This window comes from Crotalus tigris, unplaced genomic scaffold, assembly GCF_016545835.1.
Source record: "Crotalus tigris isolate CLP2741 ecotype Arizona unplaced genomic scaffold, ASM1654583v1 scf7180000019767.335678, whole genome shotgun sequence".
Classification (NCBI taxonomy): Eukaryota; Metazoa; Chordata; class Lepidosauria; order Squamata; family Viperidae; genus Crotalus; species Crotalus tigris.
The window spans coordinates 56,363-80,249 of NW_024097702.1; the positions used below are offsets into that span (position 1 = coordinate 56,363).

Genomic DNA, 23,887 nt, shown 5'->3' on the forward strand with positions numbered 1-23,887 from the left:
CTACACACTTCCCTCCATATAGATGCAGTTCCATTGAGGACCACTCGCTGAGTACAGCCGGTCAGCCAGTTACGGATCCATCTGGTGGTGATTCTTTCTACCCCACATTTTTCTATCTTATCAAGTAGTAGGTTGTGATATACTTTATCAAATGCCTTACTGAAGTCCAAGTAAATTATGTCCACAGCATTCCTCTGATCCACTAATTTTGTCACTTGGTCAAAGAATGCAATAAGATTTGTCTGGCATGATCTATTTTTGACAAACCCATGTTGGCTTTTAGTAATGACTTTGTTTGCCTCTAGGTGTTCGTTGATTCGTTGTTTGATTATCTTTTCCAGGATCTTCCCAGGTATTGAGGTCAGGCTGATAGATCTGGAGGGAGAGAGAGAGAGAGACAGACAGACAGACAGACAGATAGATTGGATACATGGATGGATACGGATGGATAGATGGATGGATAGATAGACAGACTTGATAGATTAGATATATAGACAGACAGACTGACTGACTGACTGACTGAATGACTGACAGACAGACAGACAGGATAGATTAGAGAGAGAGAGAGCAATAGACAGACAGATAAGTAGTTAGACAGATTTAAAAGGTTTAACTATGCAAAGAAGGGGACCATATTATGATTATGCATGATTTAAATTATAACTGTCTCTAAGCACTGGCTATTGCCACATCTTGCGCAGATATTCCACTATTAAAATTATGTTTTTATGAGAAAATAGCTTTCATTTTGCTCAAGACAGCCAGAGGAAGCCAAGCTAGATCGCATCCAGCTTCCTTTCAACCAACTGTTTCTCTTTGAGGGTCAACAGCCCCCGGTGCCCCTGGACTGGAAAGGACATTTTTAATGGGCAATGTTAGTCTGCAAGACATTTTGTGGTTTCATCCCCCCAATAAACAAGGTTTACGGCCTTGTTTTCTCAGCTATGCATAACTAAAGTTAAGAACATGTCTCTTCACCTTAATTATGGTGACCAGCTATGAACCCTGGTCAGAAAATAATTGGCACATAGCCCTTAGGTCCTGGTGCTTTCTGCTTCTACATCTCTCAATCATAATTTGATTTGTCCTAAGCGGCTACAATGCAAAATATGTCACAATAATTTAAAATTTACCACTGGGATTCATCTCTTCTTAAACGACTGGCCTTCAGCTGCTGGAATACAGGCAAGTAAGCATCTTTCCCGCCTGCCGGAGATACAGCTAAAGCCCAGAGCTTTGGATTTATTTTCTGGGACTGATAAAATTTGGTTAGTAAGTATGAGCTGCAAATTGGCAAGGAAGGTCCTTTTTGCAGTCAGGGCTAAGGGCCATCTCGAAAACAAGTCAGAGAAGTTTGGGCTTATCAGAATGTCAAAACTGCATCCAGTTTTGGTCACCACACTACAAAAAAGATGTTGAGACTTTGGAAAAAGTGCAGAGCAGAGCAACTAAGATGATTAAATGCCTGGAGACTAAAACCTATGAAGAACAGTTGCAGGAATTGGGTTTGGCCAGTCTAGAGAAAATAAGGACTAGGGGAGACATGATAGCAGTAGTCCAGTATTTGAGGGGCTGCTGCAAAGAAGAGGGGGTCAATTTATTTTCCAAAGCACCAGAAGACAAGAAACAATGGAGGAAAACTAATCAAGGAGAGAAGCAGCTTGGAATAAGAGAAACTTCCTAACACAGTGGTTCTCTTTTTAATGCCGTGACCCCAACCGGTTGTAAGTCGAGGACTTTCCCTGCCCGGGAGCGCCGCGTATGCGTGGTGCCGCCCCCCTGTGCCGGCTGAGGCGTAGCTGGCAAGCGGCAGAGACGGCGCAGGCCGACCACCGGCTGGGCCACCAGCTGGCCCAGCCCAAGGGAGGTAAGGCACCTGCCGGGCCCATGCATGCCAGCAACCCTCCCTGCGCCCACCGGCCTCCCACCTCCCACCCCTGGCCCTCTTTTCCTTACATTTTTAGTAGTTGCTCAGCAGGGAGGGGTGGAAACTTCCAGACAGCTCGCCTTCGCTGCAGACAACTTGCAGCACCGTTTGCAGAATGGGACTTTTGGCGGGCTCAGCAGGGCAGAGACAGCCTGGACCATTCCTATTGGCTTTTGAAAGCCAATAGAATGAGACTCTATTCAAGAGAGTCTATTCTATTGGCTTTCAAAAGCCAATAGAATAAAAGGGAGTAGCACAGCTAAGGAAAAGGGGGGGAAAATGGCGGACTGCATTGTTTGGCGACCCCCGTGAAATGGTCGTTCGACCCCAAATGGGGTCCCGACCCACAGGTTGAGAACCACTGTCCTAACAGTTAACCGGTGGAACAACTTGCTAACAAAAACTGTGGGTGCTTCATCACTGAAGGCTTTTAAGAAGAGACTGGACAGCCACTTTCTGAAATGATATAGGGTTTTTTGCTTGAGTAGGGAGTTGGATTAGAAGACCTCAAAAGTCCCCTCCAGCTCTATTATGTTCTAAGAGATTCTAAGAGTGGATCTGATTAAATCTTGTTTGTTTTACATCGGAAGCTTCTTGGGGTGGACTTTTTTCCCGCAAGAATTGAGATGTTGAGAACGTCAGATCCTGTCACTTGAAATACAGGATTTGAATTACAGCCATTTGTTTAGTGACCATTCAAATGGCACTGAAAAAAGTGATTTATGATCAGGGTTTAAATGAGGTGTCTTTGGTGCCTCAACCTGGAACTACAAATATTGTGCTTTATGGGTATGAACCTATGATCATTTTTTTACACAACTGTGGAGTGTGGTGGTTCATGTTGTTAGGACGCTGGGCTGGAGGCTAGCAAGCTCGCGTTTGAGACCCGGGTGCCTCTGCATGGCAGGGTGAGCTCATGTTCTTCGCTCCAGCTCCTTGATGGGAACGTGAAAGGAGGACCACACAGGCGTCTCTTGGGCAACAGTGATGTCACCAGCTAATCTTTGAACCCGGAAGTGTCTTAAACTGTGCCTCTGACACAAACAGGACTTATAACCGGTGCAACATCCTCATGGTCACATGATCAAAATTTTGCCCACTGACTTGTATTTATGACTTGGGTCATAAGATCTCCTTTTGCGACCTTCTGACAAGCAAAGTCAATGGGGAAGCCAGATTCACTTAACAACCATGTTACACTTCACAACTGCAGGGATTCACTTAACACAGTGGTTCTCAACCTTCCTAATGCCGCGACTCCCAACCATGTGGTTGTAAATCGAGGACTACCTGTATTTCCCTGCGGGCGGGGCAGGAGGAGGTGCGCACGCTCCGCCTCCTCTCCTGCGGCTGGAGCACACGCTGGGCAGGCCAAGGGTGCACGCAGGCCGTCGCCAGCAACCGTCTCGGCCCAGGAGCACCGTGCATACGTGGTGCCGCCCCCTGTGCCGGCCGAGGCGTAGCTGGCAAGCGGCAGCGATGGCGCAGGCCGACCACCGGCTGGGCCACCAGCTTGCCCAGCCCAAGGGAGGTAAGGCACCCGCTGGGCCCCACGCGCAGCAGCAACCCACCCTGCAACCGATGCTGCCCTGCTAGCCTTACCTTGGCCACCGCACGTTTGGTGCGGCGGCAGGCAGGCCCAGGCACTCCTGGGCCACCATGGCACGCGGCAGCAAGGGCGCAGGGCGACCACCAGCTGGGCCACCAGCTGGGCCAGCCCAAGGGAGGTAAGGCACCCGCCGGGCCCCACACGCGCCAGCAACCCTCCCTGCACCCGCTGGCCTCCCACCCCTGGCCCTCTTTTACTTACATTTTTAGTAGTTGCTCAGCAGGGAGGGGTGGAAGCTTCCAGACAGCTCACCTTCGCTGCAGACAACTTGCAGCACCGTTTGCAGAATGGGACTTTTGGCGGGCTCAGCAGGGCAGAGACAGCCTGGACAATTCCTATTGGCTTTTGAAAGCCAATGGAATTAGACTCTATTCAAGAGAGTCTATTCTATTGGCTTTCAAAAGCCAATAGACTAAAAGGGAGTAGCACAGCTAAGGAAAAGGGGGAAAAAATGGCGGACTGCGTTGTTTGGCAACCCCTGTGAAATGGTTGTTCGACCCCAAATGGGGTCCCAACCCACAGGTTGAGAACCGCTGACTTAACAACTGTGGCATGAAAGGTCGTAAAATGGGGGCAAAACTCACCTAACAACTGTCTTGTCTAGCAACAGAAAATTTGGGTTCAGTTGTGGTTGCAAATTGAGGACTACCTGCAACTTACCTGGTCTTTTGCTCCTTAAGTAACATTCAAAACAAGTAGAGTCAATCTATGACTGTAATTGAACCAGGTATTATGATTGTAAGTTGTGCTGGTTGTTAAGCAGGCCACCGCGTGACCATGCCCAATTTTATTACCTTTTATGTGGCAGTCGTTAAGAGATTGCTGAATCCTTCTGTCCCATGACTGCCATTTGCGACCTTCCCAGGTGGTTTGTGACAAGCAAAGTAAATGGGGAGATCAGATTTGCTTAATGACAGCGTGATTCACTTAACAACCACAGGGATTTGCTTAAAACCATGGCAAAAATCGGACACAACTCACTTAAGAATGCTGCATAGCAATGGAAGTAGAACATAGAACATAGAATAACACAGTTGGAAGGGACCTTGGAGGTCATCTAGTCCAACCCCCTGCCCAAGCAGGAGACCAGATGAATGGCTGTCCAATCTCTTCTTGAAAACTTCCAGCGATGGAGCACTCTCAACTTCCGATGCTAAGTTATTCCATTGGTTGATTGCTTTCACTATTAGGAAATTTCTCCTTAGTTCTAGGTTAGTTCTCTGTTTGGTCATAAGTTGAGGACTACTTGAATTTGCTTGTCTGGAATGGCAAAAGAGAAAGCCAGACTGTTCCCATTAGAAACTATATTCTAACTATAAGCATTGATTTCTACTTCACCCCCATTCCACCCTCTGTGGAGAAAATAAATCATTTATTTTCTCTTCCTCAAGAAAAGTCCACCTCCTTCTTGTTCGAATCTGTGTGAATCATAATAAAAATTAGATTACAGATAGTCTGCCTTCAACATGAATATATTCATCACTGAGGAAATGGATTTAAGGCTTTTTATTTTGCTGGCAAAACAAGGTGAGGGGGCCAGATGCTTAAAAATTAATTCCTTAGATGGAAAGAAAAGTCCTGTCACTTAGAAATGGGTTAAACAATTACAACAATTGATACAATTCAATTTTTTAAAATGTCACGATTATCATAATTTTATGCTTGTCTAGTGTGTGTGTGTGTTTGTGTGTGTGTTTGTATGTCTCTGTTTCGCAAAGTCATTACTAAAAGCCAACAAGGGTTTGTCAAAAATAGATCATGCCAGACAAATCTTACTGCATTCTTTGACCAAGTGACAAAATTAGTGGATCAGAGGAATGCTGTGGACATAATTTACTTGGACTTCAGTAAGGCATTTGATAAAGTAGACCACAACCTACTATTTGAAAAGATAGAAAAATGTGGGTTAGACAGCATCACCACCAGATGGATCTGTACTCGGCATGTGGTCCTCAATGGAACCGCATCTACATGGAGGGAAGTGTGTAGTGGGGTGCCCCAGGGCTGTGTTCTGGGCCCAGTGCTCTTCAACATCTTCATCAATGATTTGGACGAGGGGATAGATGGGGAACTCATCAAATTTGCAGACTACACCAAGCTGGCAGGAACAGCCAACACTCCAGAAGACAGGCTTAAGATACAGGAGGATCTGGACAGACTTGAACACTGGGCGCTATCTAACAAAATGAAATTCACTGTTAAAAAAAATAAGGTTCTACCTTTAGGCAAGAAAAACCAAATGTACAGGTATAGTATAGGGGGTACCTTGCTCAACAGTAGTAACTGTGAGAGGGACCTCGGAGTCCTAGTGGACAATCATTTAAATATGAGCCAGTAGTGGGCTGCAGCTGCCAAAAAGGCCAACACAGTGCTAGGCTGCATTAACAGAGGGATAGAATCAAGATCACGTGAAGTATTAATACCACTCTTTAATGTCTTGGTAAGGCCACACTTGGAATGCTGCATCCACTTTTGGTCACCACGATGTAAAAAGGATATTGAGATTCTAGAAAGAGTACAGAGAAGAGGAACAAAGATGATTAGGGGACTGGAGGCTAAAACATATAAGGAACGGAACTGGGTATATAATTGCTGGAATTGGGTATGTCTAGTTTAATGAAGAGAAGCGGGGACATGGTAGCAGTGTTCCAATATCTCAGGGGCTGCCACAAAGAAGAGGGAGTCAAGCTATTCCAAAGCACCTGAAGGCAGGACAAGAAGCAATGGATGGAAACTAACCAAAGAGAGAAGCAATCTAGAACTAAGGAGAAACTTCCTGACAGTTAGAACAATTAGCCAGTGGAACAACCTGCCTCCAGAAGCAGTGAATGCTCCAACACTGGAAGTTTTTAAGAAGAAACTGGACAGCCATTTGTCCGAAATGGTATAGGGTTTCCTGCCTGAGCAGGGGGTTGGACTTGATGACCTCCAAGGTCCCTTCCAACTTTATCATCATCATTATTATGGATCATCGCACAGTCAGCCAGATGTTCAGACTGGATTTGGTATTTTCTCTACCTGTCGAGTCCTTATCAAGGATCTGGGATAGGAAAATGTGGATGTTTGATGGTATTACAGATATCGTCGCAGGATGGAAGCAGTTCCTAGTAAGGCCGCCTTTTGCAATTGACTAATAGTGAATTTGTCAATGCCAATGGTGTTCAAGTGGTGCTCCAGTTGTTTTGGGATTGCACCCAAGGCGCCTATTACTATTGGTACTACCCTTGCTTGCTTTTGCCACAGTATTTCTATTTGTAGGTCTTTGTATTTTGTTATCTTCTCCAGTTCTTTCTCGTCTATTCTGCTGTCTCCAGGCATTGCCACGTCTACTATCCAGACTTTTTTGTCTTTCTTATCGACAATTGTTAAGTCTGGGGTGTTATGTTGCAGGTGCTTGTCTGTTTGAATTCTAAAGTCCCAGAGCAGTTTAATTTTATCATTTTCTATAAAAAAATAGCTGGGAAAGCAGATAGTAACAAGACCTGGCAATGGCTAAGAGCAGGAAAATTGAAGAAAGAGACCGAAGGACTAATTCTGGCTGCACAAGACCAAGCCTTAAGGACAAATGCATATAAAGTCAAAATTGAGAAGACAGCAACAGACAGTAAGTGCCACCTATGCAAAGAAGCTGAAGAAACAGTGGACCACCTGGTAAGCTGCTGCAAGAAGATCACACAGACTGACTACAAGCAGCGGCATGACAAAGTAGCAACAATGGTGCATTGGAAGATCTGCAAAAAATATCATTTGCTTGTAAGAAAAACTGATGGGATCATAAAATATAGAAAGTCATAGAAAATGATAAAATTTAACTGCCCTGGGACGTTATCTCCTTTCCCAGCTATTTTTTTAATGTACTGGCCATGTACATTGAGCCGAGGTGGCGCAGCAGTTAGAGTGCAGTACTGCAGGCCACTTTAGCTGACTGTGTTCAGCAGGTCAGCGGTTCAAATCTCACGGGCTCAAGGTTGACTCAGCCTTCCATCCTTCCGGGGTAGGTAAAACGAGGACCCAGATTGTTGGGGGCAATGTAAATATATATATATATATACATTGCTTACTGGTGTACACCGCTTAGAGAGTGCTTACACTTAAAGAGGTATATAAGTCTCATAAATAAATAAAATAAATAAATAAATAAATGTAGTGCTTTGTTTTCCCATGCCACTATTCTGTTCTTCATTTGGTCTCTCTTGTGGGCCAGTTTGGTTTCTCCAGTAATCAGTAAGCCTTCCTGATATTATACTATTATGGATCATCGCACAGTCAGCCAGATGTTCAGACTGGATTTGGCATTTTGTCTACCTATCGAGTCCTTACCCAGGACCTGGGATAGGCAGATGTGGATGTTTGATGGTATTACAGGTATCGTCGCAGGATGGAAGCAGTTCCTAGTAAGGCCGCCTTTTGCAATTGACTAATAGCGAATTTGTCAATGCCAATGGTGTTCAAGTGGTGCTCCAGTTGTTTTGGGATTGCACCCAAGGAGCCTATGACTATTGGTACTACCCTTGCTTGCTTTTGCCACAGTCTTTCTATTTCTATTTGTAGGTCTTTGTATTTTGTTATCTTCTCCAGTTCTTTCTCTTCTATTCTGCTATCTCCAGGCACTGCCACGTCCACTATCCAGACTTTTTTGTCTTTCTTATCGACAATTGTTAAGTCTGGGGTGTTATGTTGCAGGTGCTTGTCTGTTTGAATTCTGAAGTCCCAGAGCAGTTTAATTTTATCATTTTCTATGACTTTCTCTATTTTATGATCCCACCAGTTTTTGCTTACAGGCAAATGATATTTTTTGCAGATCTTCCAATGCACCATTGTTGCTACTTTGTCATGCCGCTGCTTGTAATCAGTCTGTGCAATCTTCTTGCAACAGCTTACCAAGTGGTCCACTGTTTCTTCAGCTTCTTTGCATAGGCGGCACTTACTGTCTGTTGCTGTCTTCTCAATTTTGACTTTGTATGCATTTGTCCTTAAGGCTTGGTCTTGTGCAGCCAGAATTAGTCCCTCGGTCTCTTTCTTCAATTTTCCTGCTCTTAGCCATTGCCAGGTCTTATTATTATCTGCTTTCCCAGCTATTTTTTTCATGTATTGGCCATGTAGTGCTTTGTCTTCCCATGCCTCTATTCTGTTCTTCATTTGGTCTTTCTTGTAGGCCAGTTTGGTCTCTCCAGTAGTTAGTAAGCCTTCCTGATATACTAATTTCAGTGCATCTTCATCATTGTTCTTCAGATATTCTTCCAAAGCCATTTTTTCTTCTTCAACCATCTGATGTACTTGTAGCATTCCACGCCCACCTATTTGCCTTGGTAGATAAAGTCTATCAATGTCACTGCGTGGATGAAGGGCATGATTCATTGTCATTATTTTTCTGGTCTGCCTATCCATTGCTTTTAGTTCTGCTTGAGTCCAGTCCACTATTCCAGCTGTGTACCTAATGACTGGGATTGCCCAGGTGTTGATTGCCTTTATGGTATTTCCTCCATTGAGTTTGGATTTTAAGATCTTCTTCACTCTCTTGATGTATTCACCTCTAATCTTTTTCTTGACTTCAGTGTGCTTGATGTTGTCAGCTTGAAGGATACCCAAGTATTTGTAGTACTCTTCCTCATCCAGACTCTTAATGTTATTTTCGTGGGGCATCTTGATTCCTTCAGTTTTCACTATTTTTCCTTGTTTGATAGTAAGTGTGGCACATTTGTCCAAGCCAAACTCCATTACAATATCTTGGCTATATATACGGACAGTGTTGAGCAGCGATTCTATTTCAGATGATGTTTTTCCATACAGCTTCAGATCATCCATGTAAAGGAGGTGGGATAGTCTGGCAGATGTTTTTGATGTTTGATAGCCATGTCCTGAGTTATTCAGTATTGTTGACAGAGGAAACAGTGCAATAACAAATAGTAATGGTGATAATGAATCTCCTTGAAATATTCCTCTCTTGATATTAACCTCTCCCAGCCTCTCACCATTGATCTGCAACTGTGTCTTCCATTGTGCCATCGATCTTTGCACAAATTTTCTGATGTTTCTACTGACTCCTGTTATTTCTAGGCACTTTATTATCCAATCATGTGGCAGAGAGTCAAATGCCTTTTTGTAGTCAATCCATGCCACATTCAGGTTGGTCTTCCTTCTCTTGCAGTTTTCCAAGATCATTTTGTCTATTAGGAGTTGATCTTTTGTTCCTCTGCTATTGGGGCGGTTTCCTTTCTGCTCAGGTGGAAAGAGATTGTTTTCAACTAGATGCTGTTGTACTGCATCAGCTACCACACCAGTTAGTAATTTGAAAGTTGTTGGTAAGCAGGTAATTGGCCTGTAGTTACCTGGTGTTGCCCCTTTTGCTGGATTTTTCATTATTAGGTAGGTTTTCCCAGTTGTTAGCCACTTTTCAATTTCTCCTCCTTGTAGTATATTGTTGAATTGTTGGCAATGAGTGGGTGTATAACAGTTAGATGTTTCAACCAAAACCCATGCAGTTCATCTTCACCTGGTGCTGACCAATTTTTGATTTTCTTTGCTCTTTTTTCTACCATTTTTGTTGTTATTACTAGTTCTTTCATTTCAACTTCTGTTTTATTTGCATCCACCTCTTTTAACCAAGCCGCATCCTTGTTGTATTTCTTTGGATTATCCCATATCTGCTTCCAGAACTGCACTGTTTCTTCCTTGTCAGGTACTGACTGATTCCTTGCAGTTTCTCCATTGATGGATTGGTAGAAACGTTTCTGATTGGATTGAAATTGGAGGTTCTGCCTATAGTTTGCAATTCGAGCTTCATATCTACTGACTTTCCTGGCTATAGCTGTTATTTGTTGCTTTATTATTTCCAGTGCTTCCTTGATTTTCCTTGTTTCTAAGTGGTATTTCTTGATTAGGTATTCTTTGATCTTCTTGTTCTTCAGCTTCTTTTCTTTCATCTGTTCTAGCTTGCTTGCATGTGATCTTAACTTGCTGATCTTATTTTCTAGTCTAACCTTCCATTTTTCTGGTGCACTGTTTGTTTGTTTTTCTTCTTTGTTGATTTTGCATCCCAGGTATTCTGTTATAACTGCAGCTGTGCTGTACATTAGTTGGTTTGTTTCTTGCAGTGAATTGGTGCTTATACTTGATATTGCAATATTTGCATCTTTTAATGCTTGTGCTAGCTGTTTCTTTGGAACAAGCTTCAATGCAGGTAGCCTTATTCTGTTGTTTTTGTGCTGTTCTAGATGCTCAGTTATTCTTTGTTTCAATTCTTTTATTTCTTTAGTTAGAGGGTTTTGTTCTTTCTGAGGAAGAGGTGCCTGGTTTCCAAATGAGAACAGTTGTATATCTCTGCTGGATTCCTTCACTGCCAACTCCCCCTGGTTTGCCTCTACATTCTGGATTACTTCTGGTAAGGCTTTGATTTCTTTGCCCTGGGTAAACCTTTGCAGTTCGTCCAATTCTGTTTCTGTGAATACTTTATTTCGTGTTATAAATCGGCGTTGATCTGCTAGTCTCTGTTCTGTTATTTCTGATTCTGGATGTTGTTCTTTCTAGAACTGGTGCATTCGTTTTAGATATCCTCTTCTTGTTGGACTTGATCTGTAGTAACAGATCATTATTTCTTTGTTTTCATCACTGTGTATCTGCGACGGGTAAACACCTTTTCTTCCAGTAGTTCTGCAGCTGCTGGCCCTGGTTGCTCAGCCAACAGTCCTGAGTCCTGTAACCCATTTTTCACCAGATATCCAGGAACTCCAATATCTAGTGCGGACCTTGTTAACCCGGGCGACGTCCGAGCCGGTATGGCATTCTGAAATTTACGTCTCACCATATTTTTTATGGTAGAGACACTCTTTGTCTGACTCCTCTGATGAGACCTGTCCAGTATGGTTGAACCTCTGGCATAGCTCTCATCTTCCTCAGAGTACACAAGCCCCACAACTATTATTATTATTATTATTATTATCATCATCATCATCATCATCATCATCATCACTTGTACAGGTATAGTTTTGATCTCCCCAAATTATATTTTTTCTAACTCTAGATGATTTAGGAAATGTGAACCTTTTACAGTAAATCTAATATTCAAGAAAACAGTTTCTCTGCATTGCTCATGATTATGCATGGCTGGAGAAAATGAAAATGGGCAGAAAAAATGGATTCTATTGAAAGCTGTCTGCAGAAGGATAGACCCTCACAGGAGAGGGTCAAAAAAGGCAAAATGGCATTATAGCAGCACAAACAAAATGTAAGCAGAGAGCTGATGCTGGCTCATTCTCCTTTAAAAGAAAGTATACAGGTCGTCCTTGCTTTACAACCATTCATTTAGTGACCGTTCAAAGTTAACAACAGCACTGGGTCTCATTACACTGTCATACATGTAGTCCTCAACTTATAACCATTCGGAGTTAAAGTGGCATTGAGAAAAGTGACTTACAACCAGTCCTCGCATGTATGACCATTGTAGAATCCTTCCAGTCACATGGTCAAAAATTTGGGTGCTTGGAAACAGACATGTACTTAATGACACTTTCAACATTCTAGAGACATGTGATTGCTGTTTGCAAGCTTCTGACAAGCAAAGTCATGGGAAGCTGCATTCATTTAACGACAGTGTGATCCACTTAACAACCATGGTAAAAAAGATCATAAAATAGGGCATGATTCATTTAACAACCACCTTGATCAGCAATGGAAATTCAGATCCCATTTGCAGTTGTAAGTCAAGGCATATCTTTACATATTTGAGAAATTATCTCAATATGAAGCATGGTGCATTTTCTCCCTGTTTCAGATTTTTGAAATATTGGCTCAAGGTCTTTGCTCACATCCCTTTCCCCCAGTGCATATGTGATCAATGTCACTTTGGCAGAAAATTACAATTATTTTGTCATATTTGCAGCCCCTTGGCAAAGCTTCCGAGTGAGGGCAGGGCTGTTTTTTATATTTCAGACTTTTATTTTGTTTTAAGTCAGAGTTGTGTTATTTTGTTTGGAAGCTGGCTTAATGTTTCTGTTGTGTTTCTTTCCTCCCCTTAGGAAATGCATATCGAGAATGCATGGAAAACGGGACGTGGGCTTTCAAAGTGAATTACACGCAGTGTGAACCAATTCTTGACGAAGAGGTACATTGATCTGCCATTGATTGGTTTTCCTGGCTGGATGGAAGAGGGAGGAGGTGGTGTTCAGGTGGGCTCAAAGACACCAAGATGGATCAAAGCCTTGCCCCTTTTGATCATGTGATTGCACCCATCATCTTCAATTTTTTTCTACACTTTCTAAGCAGGCGCATCTAGAAAGAGAATCAAAATCTATAAGATGCTAGTTGCAGCCTCACATTCAAAATCTTTTGCACCAGACATAAGATAACTTTTACTGCATTTTTTTACTCTGAATACACTGGCACACATTAAAAATAAAAATCTGTTGCCCGCTCTCAAAAGAATATATATATATATATATATATATATATATCCTTGATAGCTGCAAAAATGCAAATCCCGGGTATATTTGTTCAATAACACAAACTTTGATCCCAGGAGAGGTATAAACCAGTTGTTTATTGCTAAAAAGATATTTAAAAACAATAAAAACAACTATTTACAATGTTAAAAGAAACAACTTAGCTTTCGCTGGTCCCCTGCCAGCGTCCTCAGAGTGAGGCTCAGGGTGGGGAGATTCTTTTTATACACCTTGCAGTTAGACCAGCAAGGTGTATAAAAAGATCTCCCCACCCCCTGAGCTTCACTCTGAGGATGTTGGCAGGGGACCAGCGAAAGCTAAGTTGTTTCTTTTAACATTGTAAATAATTGTTTTTATTGTTTTTAAATATCTTTTTAGCAATAAACAACTGGTTTATATCTCTCCTGGAGATTGAAGTTTGTGTTATTGAAATATATATATAACAAGGTCTAGGAGCCGTGCGCAAAGAACACCACATCCATAAATAGCTTCCCCCATCGACTGGAAGTTACCCTGATGCTGACAGCTGCCAGCAAAAGCTTGGTCTTTTATCTCATTAAAACTTTTTTATAGTTTTATAATTTCTTGGTGTTCGTGCATTTTTGCTAGTTAAACATGAGTTTACCCAGGAATCACCTTTTTGTTTTTAGCATTCTTAAAAAATACACACACACACACACACACACACACACACACACAGAGAGTGGGGTTTTTTGTTTTTTTTTGTAAAAAAAAAAGTGCCGGAACTCATACATGTCATACAACCCGTCTTGCCTGCCCTACAAGGCACCAAAAAAGGTGCCGGAACTCCGTTCTGGGCGTTCTATGACAAAAAAACCTCCCTGTATTTGAATACCACAAAGCTGGAAGCAATCATAGAGAGGGTGTGTAGTGTCCCCGACAATCTTGCAGACCCTGCTCAAGCAACATTTATGTGCCATGTCCTGGATGGAAGGGAGGGCATTGCCAATTATCTTTTCAGCCATCCTCACCACTCCCTGTGCCACCTTCCTGTCCGAAGCAGTAATGTTACCAAACCAGACAATAATGCAGGCGGAAGGGGCAGGCACCTTTATGCACGTATACACACAGAGGCAAATGTGGCTGTGTGTATATGCGTGCAAATGGGGCTATAAGCATATGCGCTCCGCAAATGGGGCTGCTAGCACCAGCGCACGGCTCGGCTAGCACCGGCTTGTGCTTCAGCTAGCGCTGGCATGTGGCTCGTGGCTCAGCTAGCCCCGGCACACAGCTTGCAGCTCAACTAGCGCCAGCAAGAGACTTGTGCCTCGGCTAGCACCGGTGAGAGTCTTGTTACTCAACTAGTGCCGGCGAGAGGCTTGCGGCTCAGCTAGCGCCAGCACAAGGAAAGGTGCATGCACACAGATGCACACCCACACTGGCCAGCCACTTACATGGCCCAGTGGCCAAGAAGCCATAGGTTGGGTATCACAACCCATAGGTTGGGGACCTCTGCAATAATGCAATATGACAGGATGCTCTTGATCGTCCCTCTGTGCTTTTCTCATGCGACGCAGAAAATGCAGGCACTGCTGTGCCCGCTTTATGTAAACAATGATGTGCCTTTGATGAGGTGTCTGCACTGAGCATCTTAGGTATGACCGCATCACCTAAGTGCTCCTGCTAGGAACGATGAAAAATAAATTGAACAATTACAATTACACAACAAGGCGAAAATATGTGATTAATATTTATATGTTACTTATACATAAGGATTTAGGTCTATACATATGTTGTATATAGCATGTTTTAAATGTGTGTTATGTATGTATACACTTGAGAGCAAGCAACTCAATTTCATTTTTAATGTGTGCCGTTGTGCCCACAGGGGAAAAAAATGACAATAAAGGTTGTCTAATCTATCTAATGTAATCTAATCAAAAGAAAATGTGAACTTTCTCTTTGGACTTCAAGAGTACAGATCCTACAGTTCTTAAAAAATACTTAGAGGTTGAGATCTGACTTCCCCTGAAAATAATCACCATTTTTATTTTGCACAGCCTGCTGAATCTTTAATTGATTTAATTGAATTAAATTAATCTTTAAATTGATTGCTGGATCTTTAATTGGGCACCACATGAAAAAGAGTTGAGGCTTTGGAAAAAGTGCAGAGAAGAGCAACTAAAATGATTAAAGGCCTGGAGACTAAAACATATGCAGGATTTGGGTATAGCTAGTTTAGAGAGAAAAAAAGGACGGGTGACATGATAACAGTATTCCAGTATCTGAGGGGCTGCCACAAAGGAACTAATTTTCCAAAGCACCAGAGAGCAGGACAAGAAACAATGGATGGAAACTAATCAAGGAGAGAAGCAACTTGGAACTAAGGAGAAACTTCCTAACAGTGAGGACAATTAACCAATGGAATTACTTGTCTCTAGAAGTTGTGAGTGCTCCATCATTGGAGCTTTTTAAGAAGAAACTGGACAGCCACCTGTCTGAAATGGTATAAGGTCTTCTGCTTGAGCAGGGGGCTGGACTAGAAGATCTCCAAGATCCCATCTAATCTGATTGATTGATCTAATATTATATGAATGCAACTACCATATATGCCGGCATATAAGGCGACTTCCGCGAGCGCTAAAATCGGCACCAAAGATGGGGGTCGTCTTATATGCCAAGTTGTCTTATACGCTGGAAATACTGGTAGTTTCCGGTGTATAAGACGACGTTCTAGGAATGCAGCCCGGCAATAAAGATGGGGGTCGTCTTATACGCCGGGTCGCCTTGTACGCCGGCATATACGGTAACTGGGAGAAAGAAAGATACAGAAACATAATGATCCTCATAATCAAAGTTCTCCGAAGTGGTCAGTATCAAACCCTAAGAGTTGATGGGTCTATCGAAGAGGTCAATAAATGGCTGAGGGTCTATGGCAGGGGTCTTCAAACTTGGCCCTTTTATGACGTGGACTTCAACTCCCAGAATTAGCCAGCCAGAGTGCCTGGCTAAGGAATTCTCGGAGTTGAAGTCCACAAGCAGGGGTCTTCAAACTTGGCTCTTTTATGACTTGTGGACTTCAACTCCCAGAATTCCTCAGACAGGCCCGCTGGCTGAGAAATTCTGGGAGATGAAGTCCACAAATCATAAAAGGGCCAAGTCTGAAGACCCTGGTCTATGGGAACAGACTGAACCTGTAACCTTGTAGCTAAAATTCACCAATGTCCAAACAAATACAGGTGGTCCTCAACATACAACTTTACATTTAATACCCGTTCCAAGTTACAAAGACACTGAAAAAGTGACTTATGAATATTTTTTACACTTAACGAACATTACATCATCCCCATGGTCACATGATCAAAGTTTGGCTCCTTGGCAACTGGCATGTACTTATGATGGTTGCAACGTCCCGGGGTCACATGATCCCTTTTGCAACCTTTGACAAGCAAAGTCAATGGGGGAAGCCAGATTCACTTAGCAACCATGTGACTAACTACACAACTGCAGTGATTCACTTAACAACTGTGGCTGGAAAGGTTGTAAAATGGGGCAGAACTCACTTAACAATTGTCTTGTTTAGCAATGGAAATTTTGGACTCAATTGTGGTCATAAATCGAGGACTACCTAAATCAGTCAGTGCTCTTGTTAGCACTCAAACTCAACTGGAAAAAAAATCAAATGATCAAATTTGGGTGCTTAGCAACCGCAGTGTTATTTACGACAATTGCAGCCTTCCAGGTCATGTGATCTCCATTTTGTTTACCTTCTCTGCCGGGTTGATGGACGAAGCTGGACTCACTTAACAACCTTATAATTCACTGCAGTGATTTGCTTAACAACCATAGAAATAAAAGTCATGAAAGTTAGCATAACTGATTTAACAACTATCTTGCTTAAAAACAAAGATCATGGTTCCGGTTGCAGTCATATGTTGAAGAATAGCAGTATATTAAATATTACATTTTTCAAATTTTAAATATTACATCTTTCATTATTATTAATTATTTGTTTGTGGTACCATTAGCTAAAGTAGTATTTATGAAATTATTTTCATGTAACAAAATACGGGGGGGGGGGGTAGGGAACCATCTTAAACTTCGTGAAGGGATCAATGGTATAGCGGGCTAGTTGCATTTTGACTAATCAGCAGGAGATGGTGAGTTTTAGTCCCACTTTAGGCATGAAAACCGGTTGGATAAGTTTGAGCCAACCCCTCTCTTTCAGTCCAGCCCACCTCAAAAGGGTTTTGGTGCGGGGTAAAAGAAGATATTTAACTTATATGCAGAGCACATCATGAGAAAGGCAGGGCTAGATGAAACAAAAGTTGGAATTAAGATTGCCGGGAGAAATATCAACAACCTAAGATATGCAGATGATACTACGCTAATGGCAGAAAGTGAAGAGGAACTAAAGAGCCTCTTGATGCAGGTGAAGGAGGAGAGTGCAAAAGTTGGCTTGAAACTCAACATTAAGAAAACCAAAATCATGGCATCCGGCCCTCTCAATTCCTGGCAAATAGATGGGGAAAAATGGAGGTAGTGACAGATTTTATTTTTCTGGGCTCAAAGATCACCTCAGATGGGGACTGCAGCCAAGAAATTAAAAGACGCTTGCTCCTGGGGAGGAAAGCTATGGCAAATCTAAACAGCATTCTAAAAAGCAGAGACATCACCCTGCCAACAAAAGTGCGTATAGTCCAGGCCATGTTTTTCCCAGTTGCAATGTATGGCTGTGAAAGTTGGACCATAAGAAAGGCTGAGCGCAAAAGAATTGAGGCCTTTGAACTATGGTGCTGGAGAAGACTCCTGCGAGTCCCTTGGACTGCAAGGCGTTCAAACCGGTCAGTCCTAGAAGAGATCAACCCCGACTGCTCTTTAGAAGGCCAGATCCTGAAGTTGAAACTCAAATACTTTGGACACCTAATGAGAAGGAAGGACTCACTGGAGAAGGACCTAATGCTGGGAAAGATTGAGGGCAATAGAAGAAGGGGACGACAGAGAATGAGATGGCTGGATGGAGTCACTGAAGCAGGAGGTGTGAACTTAAATGGACTCCAGAAGATGGTAGAGGACAGGAAGACCTGGAGCAATGGTTCTCAACCTGTGGGTCGGGACCCCATTTGGGGTCGAACGACCATTTCACGGGGGTCGCCAAACAACGCAGTCTGCCATTTTTCCCCCTTTTCCTTAGCTGTGCTACTCCCTTTTATTCTATTGGCTTTTGAAAGCCAATAGAATAGACTCTCTTGAATAGAGTCTAATTCTTTTGGCTTTCAAAAGCCAATAGGAATTGTCCAGGCTGTCTCTGCCCTGCTAAGCCCGCCAAAAGTCCCATTCTACAAACAGTGCTGCACCAGTTAAGTAGTCCGCGACTTACGACCGGTTGAGTAGTCCTCGACTTACGACCAGCTGGGGGTCACGGCATTAAAAAGGTTGAGAACCACTGACCTGGAGGAACGTTGTCCATGGGGTCGCGATGGGTCGGACATGACTTTGCAATTAACAACAAAAAAAGAGGATGAGTGAGGAGTATTATATGTGTTTGCCACTTTTAAGCTCTAGATAGTCCTAAACTTAGGACGACAATTGATCCCAACATTTCTGTTGCTAAGTGAGTTTTGCCCCATTTTACGACCATTTTGCCAGAGTTGCCAAGAGACACACTGTAGTTAATTTAGTAAAATGGTTGTAAAGCGAATCTGTCTTCTCCATTGACTTTGCTTGTCAAAAGGTCACAAAAGGGGATCACACGACCCCGGTACTCTGTGACCGTCATAAGTATGAGTCAGTTGCCAAGCGTCTGAGTTTTGATCACGTGACCATGGGGATACTGCAATGGTCATAAGTGTGGAAAATGGTCACAAGTCACTTTTTTGTTAACTTTGAATAGTTGTTAACTTTGAATAGTTACCAAATGAACTGTTGTAAGTCAAGGACTAGCTGCACATAAGTTAATAAAGGCAGGATAAAAATGTCTAATAATAATTCAGTCAAGGTTATTGAGTGAGCCGAAGAGATTGTGTTGAAGATCTATCTGACAATGAGCAAGTGTGGTCCCCGCGTGGAGATTTCCAGGTTTTTGTGCGGTTTTTCAACCGCACCTGGGGTTGAATCTATTCTTAAATCTCTTTGATTGCATTGTGAGTGTTGCCAAACGTTGAGTGCCTCTTTTCCAAAACCTCTCGTCCCTGGGGTGTTGAATGTCCTCTCCAGCTAGACAGTCCTTAAACTGGAAATGTTCCCAAAAGTTATCTCAGTTTGAAAGGTACTCACGATTTCGTTTGTTAGTTCTTTTGCCCTTCGGATTTGCTAAAAGGGCTTGATAAATATCAAACATGGAATATTCCCTGAGTGTTTTAGAGTTCAGATGCATTTATAGCCAAACAATTGTCAGAAATCTCATCTTTGATTAAAGCTCAGGTTTCTTTTTTCTATTTAGAATGACCTTTTATTGCAGTTTATTAGTTGTTAATCTTAAGAGTTGGCATACATTGCATAAGCTGACTTGTTGCCAGAAAAACTTGTTATCTCTGAATTTTTAAAAGCAGCATTTATTCCCATCCATCTCCTGAATTTGTATAAATATAATTTAATGTCTAGAGACAGAAATAAAGCGTTTCTAGATTATTTTGATGAGGGCACGCATGTTCTCTGTTAACATTCCAACTCTCTGTAACAAAAACATCCATAGAAATGATATGCAAATAGATTGTTACTATTATTATCCAACTCAGACATTCATTTTCCTGGGTAAATTGTGCTTTGTAGCTTATTAGGATCAAAAGCAGAAGGATGCTTCAAAGTGCACGGAGGCACAGATGCAGCTTCCGTCTGCTGCAGTTTTAAAATAGCCATGCCAAATTCAGTGATTGAATGGTTCCTCTTGAGGAACAATTCTGATTGGTGTGTCCAAAGAATCATTAAAGAAATCAACCCATGGATTCTCCCTTGAGGCACAAATGACCAGGCTCAAATTATCCTACTTTGGACACATGACGTGAAGATCCAGTTCTCTGGAGAAGACCTCAAAGCTGAGGAAGGTAGAAGGAAAGAGAAGAAGAGGATAACCAGCAGTAGAGTGAATGGACCCAGTTATGGTTGTGACGATGGTGGAACCCCTGGAAGATCAGAAGAGCCAGTGGTCACTAAGAGTCACCAACTTGATGGCATCCAATTCATTCAATGTAAAGATTTAGCATGCTGAGAAAGACCACGATAGTGGAAAAGATCAAAGGAAAAAGAAGAAGGGGCAACCAAGCAGAAGGTGAATGGACTTACATTGGTTACAGTGGAGATGGGAGGCACCAATGGAATATGTGAAGGATCAGTTGAGAACAGATAATCCAGGGGAAGATTAGTCTATCAGGTTATTAGTGTGGACACATCATGGATAGTGGCTTACCACCAATCAATCAATACAAAGACCTATCTTCCTTGAGAAGCCAATAATACTGGGAAAGATGGAAGAAAAGAGGAAGAGGAGGAGGAGGAGGAGGAGGAGGAGGAGAAGAAGAAGAAGAAGAAGAAGAAGAAGAAGAAGAAGAAGAAGAAGAAGAAGAAGAAGAAGAAGAAGAAGAAGAAGAAGAAGAAGAAGAAGAAGAAGAAGAAGAAGAAGAAGAAGAAGAAGAAGAAGAAGAAGAAGCAGCAGCAGCAGCAGCACCAACATGGTGGCACATAATCATTCAGAATGAAGATCTAACTCTGTAGAAATCCATAATGATGGGAATGTTGGAAGGAAAGAAAAGAAGGGGAAACCAGAAACAAGATGGAACGTGGTGATGGAGACACTGTTGGAAGAGCTGAAAGGCTCAGTTGGGTACAGATCATCTTGGAGAAGGTTTACTTCCAAAATTCAGGAATTGCAAATTCTAAACAAAAAACTTTTGGTGTGAACACTGGCTCAGAAAGATGAAAATAAAAGTCCATTCAAATATGAAAGTAAGTGAATGTAATAATCTGGTTCTCTCACTCAAGACACAAATGACTAAACTCAGATTGTCCTAATTTGGAGAGCCAGCTGTCTGGACAGGGCCCTGATGCTGGGAAAGATGGAAGGAAAGCAAAGACGAGAATGACCAGTGGCAAGATGGATGGACTCAGATACAGTGGCAATGGGGACTCTGTCAGAAGAACTGAAAGACTCAGTTAGATACTGATCATCATGGAGAAGCTCTGCCTTGGTGGTTGGCAAGGGTCAAGGTACTCCTCGACTTACAGCCACAATTGAACCCAAAATTTCTCTTGTTAAGTGAGACGTTTTGCCCCATGTTATTACCTTTCTTGCCATAGTTGTTAAGGGAATCACTAAAGTTGTTAAGTAAGTAACACGGTTGTTAAGTGAATCTGGCTTCCCCATTTGCTTTGCTTCTCAAAAGGTCACAAAAGGGGATCACATGACCCCAGAACATTGCAGCTGTCATAAATGTGAGTCAGTTGCCAAGTGTCTGACTTTTGATCATGGGGATGCTGCAAGGGTCGTAACTGAAAAACTGTCATCAGTCACTTTTTTCAGTAGTTGTAAGTTTGAACAGTCACTAAACAAACTGCTGTAAGGCAAGGACTACCTGTATGCTTGGAAATAATGGAAGGAAAGAGAAGAAGAAGAGAACTAGAAGATGGTGGATGAACTAATTTACATGGTGATGGGGACAGATTGGAGACAAATCATTAGAGGGAAATATCTTTGAGGTCTCTAAGAGTCAAAAACAATTTGATAGCACATCATGCTGGTGACCTTATACAGATAACCCTTGACTTAACAACCATTTATTTAGCAACCAATCCACTCCAACAAAATGGATATCCATGGAACTTTATCAAAAAGTCTTTGACCACTCAACTCAATCCAGCATAACCAACACAAACCCTAGAAAGAATTTCATTGCCATACATCAAGACTATCTCAGACTACTACAACCACAAAAGTTCCGTCAAAACATTCCAGACAACAAGCCAAGAAGAAAAACCAGGAGTCATTTACAACATACAATGTAAGGACTACAACAATCACTATGTAGGACAAACAGGCAGAAGACTGGCAGAACACCAATTAGCAATCAGAAGACACGATGAAAATTCTTTAATTTCACAACATATAGACTCTAGTTTCAATTGGGAAAATGTGACCATCCTAGACTAAGCTAAGCCAAGTCAGGGAATTTCTAGAAGTCTGGCACTCTGGCAAATCAGCCCTCAATAGACACATAGATATTAACAACATCTATAGACTGTGCAAAAGAGACTATCACCCAGCCCAAAAGGGAACAAAAAGACCCAAGAACCTTTGAAACATCTTCAAAGGAAAACAAGAAAGTCTAGTTGCCTCGTGAAATCAAGTAAACAATCAAGGAAACAATACCCCAATCAAGAAACTACCAAAGAAGCCAACAGGCCAACTTAAAAACCTCTAAGACCACCCCAAAAAACACTGACAGGGCAAACCACCAGAATATAAACCAACAGCAAACAGCATTCCTTACCAGCACAGATGATGTTCCCTAGTTGGGTCATGAAACGTCTACAAGAAAACAAACAAGCTCAGAGAGCACCAAGGACCCCCACAGTCCTCCTCCTCCTCCTCCTCCTCCTCCTCCTCCTCCTCCTCCTCCCATTCTCCTTCACTCTGCAAATCTTCCTTCCTTCTAGCACTGATGATGTTCCCTAGCTGGGTCATGAAACGTCTGCAAGAAAACAAGCAAGCTCAGAGAGCACCAAGGACCCCACAGTTGTCCTCCTCCTCCTCTTCCTCCTCCTCCTCCTCTCCCCCCCAGTCTCCTTCACTCTGCAAATCCTCCTTCCTTCTAGCACTGATGATGTTCCCTAGCTGGGTCATGAAACATCTGCAAGAAAACAAGCAAGCTCAGAGAGCACCAAGGACCCCCACAGTCGTCGTCCTCCTCCTCCTCCTCCTCTTCCTCCTCCTCCTCCTCTCCCCCCCCCCAGTCTCCTTCACTCTGCAAATCCTCCTTCCTTCTAGCACTGATGATGTTCCCTAGCTGGGTCATGAAACGTCTCCAAGAAAACAAGCAAGCTCAGAGAGCACCAGGGATCCCTCTAGTCAACTCTGAACTGCAAATATTCTCCTTTATTATTTAGCAACCATTTGAAGTTACTATAGTATTTTAAAAAGTGATTTTACAACTGGTCCTCACACTTATGACAATCACAGCATTTGTAGTCACATGATCAAAATTTGGCCAACATATATTTACACAGTTGCAACATTCTGGGTTGGCGTGATGGCCATTTGTAACCCTCCCAGCCAGCATCCAATAATGGGGGAAGTCAAATTTCACGTAACGATTGCATGATTCATTTCACAACTGTGGCAAAAATACTGTAAAATTATGGATGATGCGTTTAACAACTGCTCTGCGATGAGAACTGTGGTTGTATGTCAAGGACTACCTGTTTAGCTGCAGCACGATCCTAAGAAAAGACACACTTGGTGTGAGAAGACAATTGCTACATGCTTGCCTCAAATATTCCAAAGTACCTTTTTGCCTTTCAACCTGAAATGTTAGTTACCCAGCTCTAATAAATATCCAGTAATGGATAATAATTCATCAGCAGAACATCTGCTTGTTGACTGGTTTTGAAAGCACCAGAGTCACCATTAAAACCTGGGAGGGGGTCTTCCATGCAGATGGCTCCTTTCACAATATGCATTAATTGATTGGAATCACATGTCCTGCTTAAATTGCTCATGGGCAGGATTAGCATCTGGTGCAGAGACGAAAACCCCAATCAACAGTGGAACTGGAGGGCTACTTTTAATCCTTAATGGCTTGGGGATTTTTTTGGGGGGGGGGGTAAGCCTGCTCCCTTCCAGAAAGTGGAAGAAAGAGAGATCCTGGACATAGAGACAAGTGCCTAGAGCAGTGGTTCTCAACCTGTGGGTCGGGACCCCATTTGAGGTCGAATGACCATTTCACGGGGGTCACCAAACCA

General features: G+C 42.6%; 1 protein-coding gene across 1 annotated transcript in view; it reads left to right on the forward strand.

The window, feature by feature from the left end:
• Positions 1-23,887, forward strand: part of CRHR2 (corticotropin releasing hormone receptor 2) — a 117,181-nt gene that overhangs the window by 47,846 nt on the left and 45,448 nt on the right. Inside the window, exon 3 of the mRNA XM_039364508.1 lies at positions 12,551-12,636. Coding sequence (XP_039220442.1) covers positions 12,551-12,636 — 86 coding nt within the window. The remainder of the gene's footprint in view (positions 1-12,550; positions 12,637-23,887) is intronic.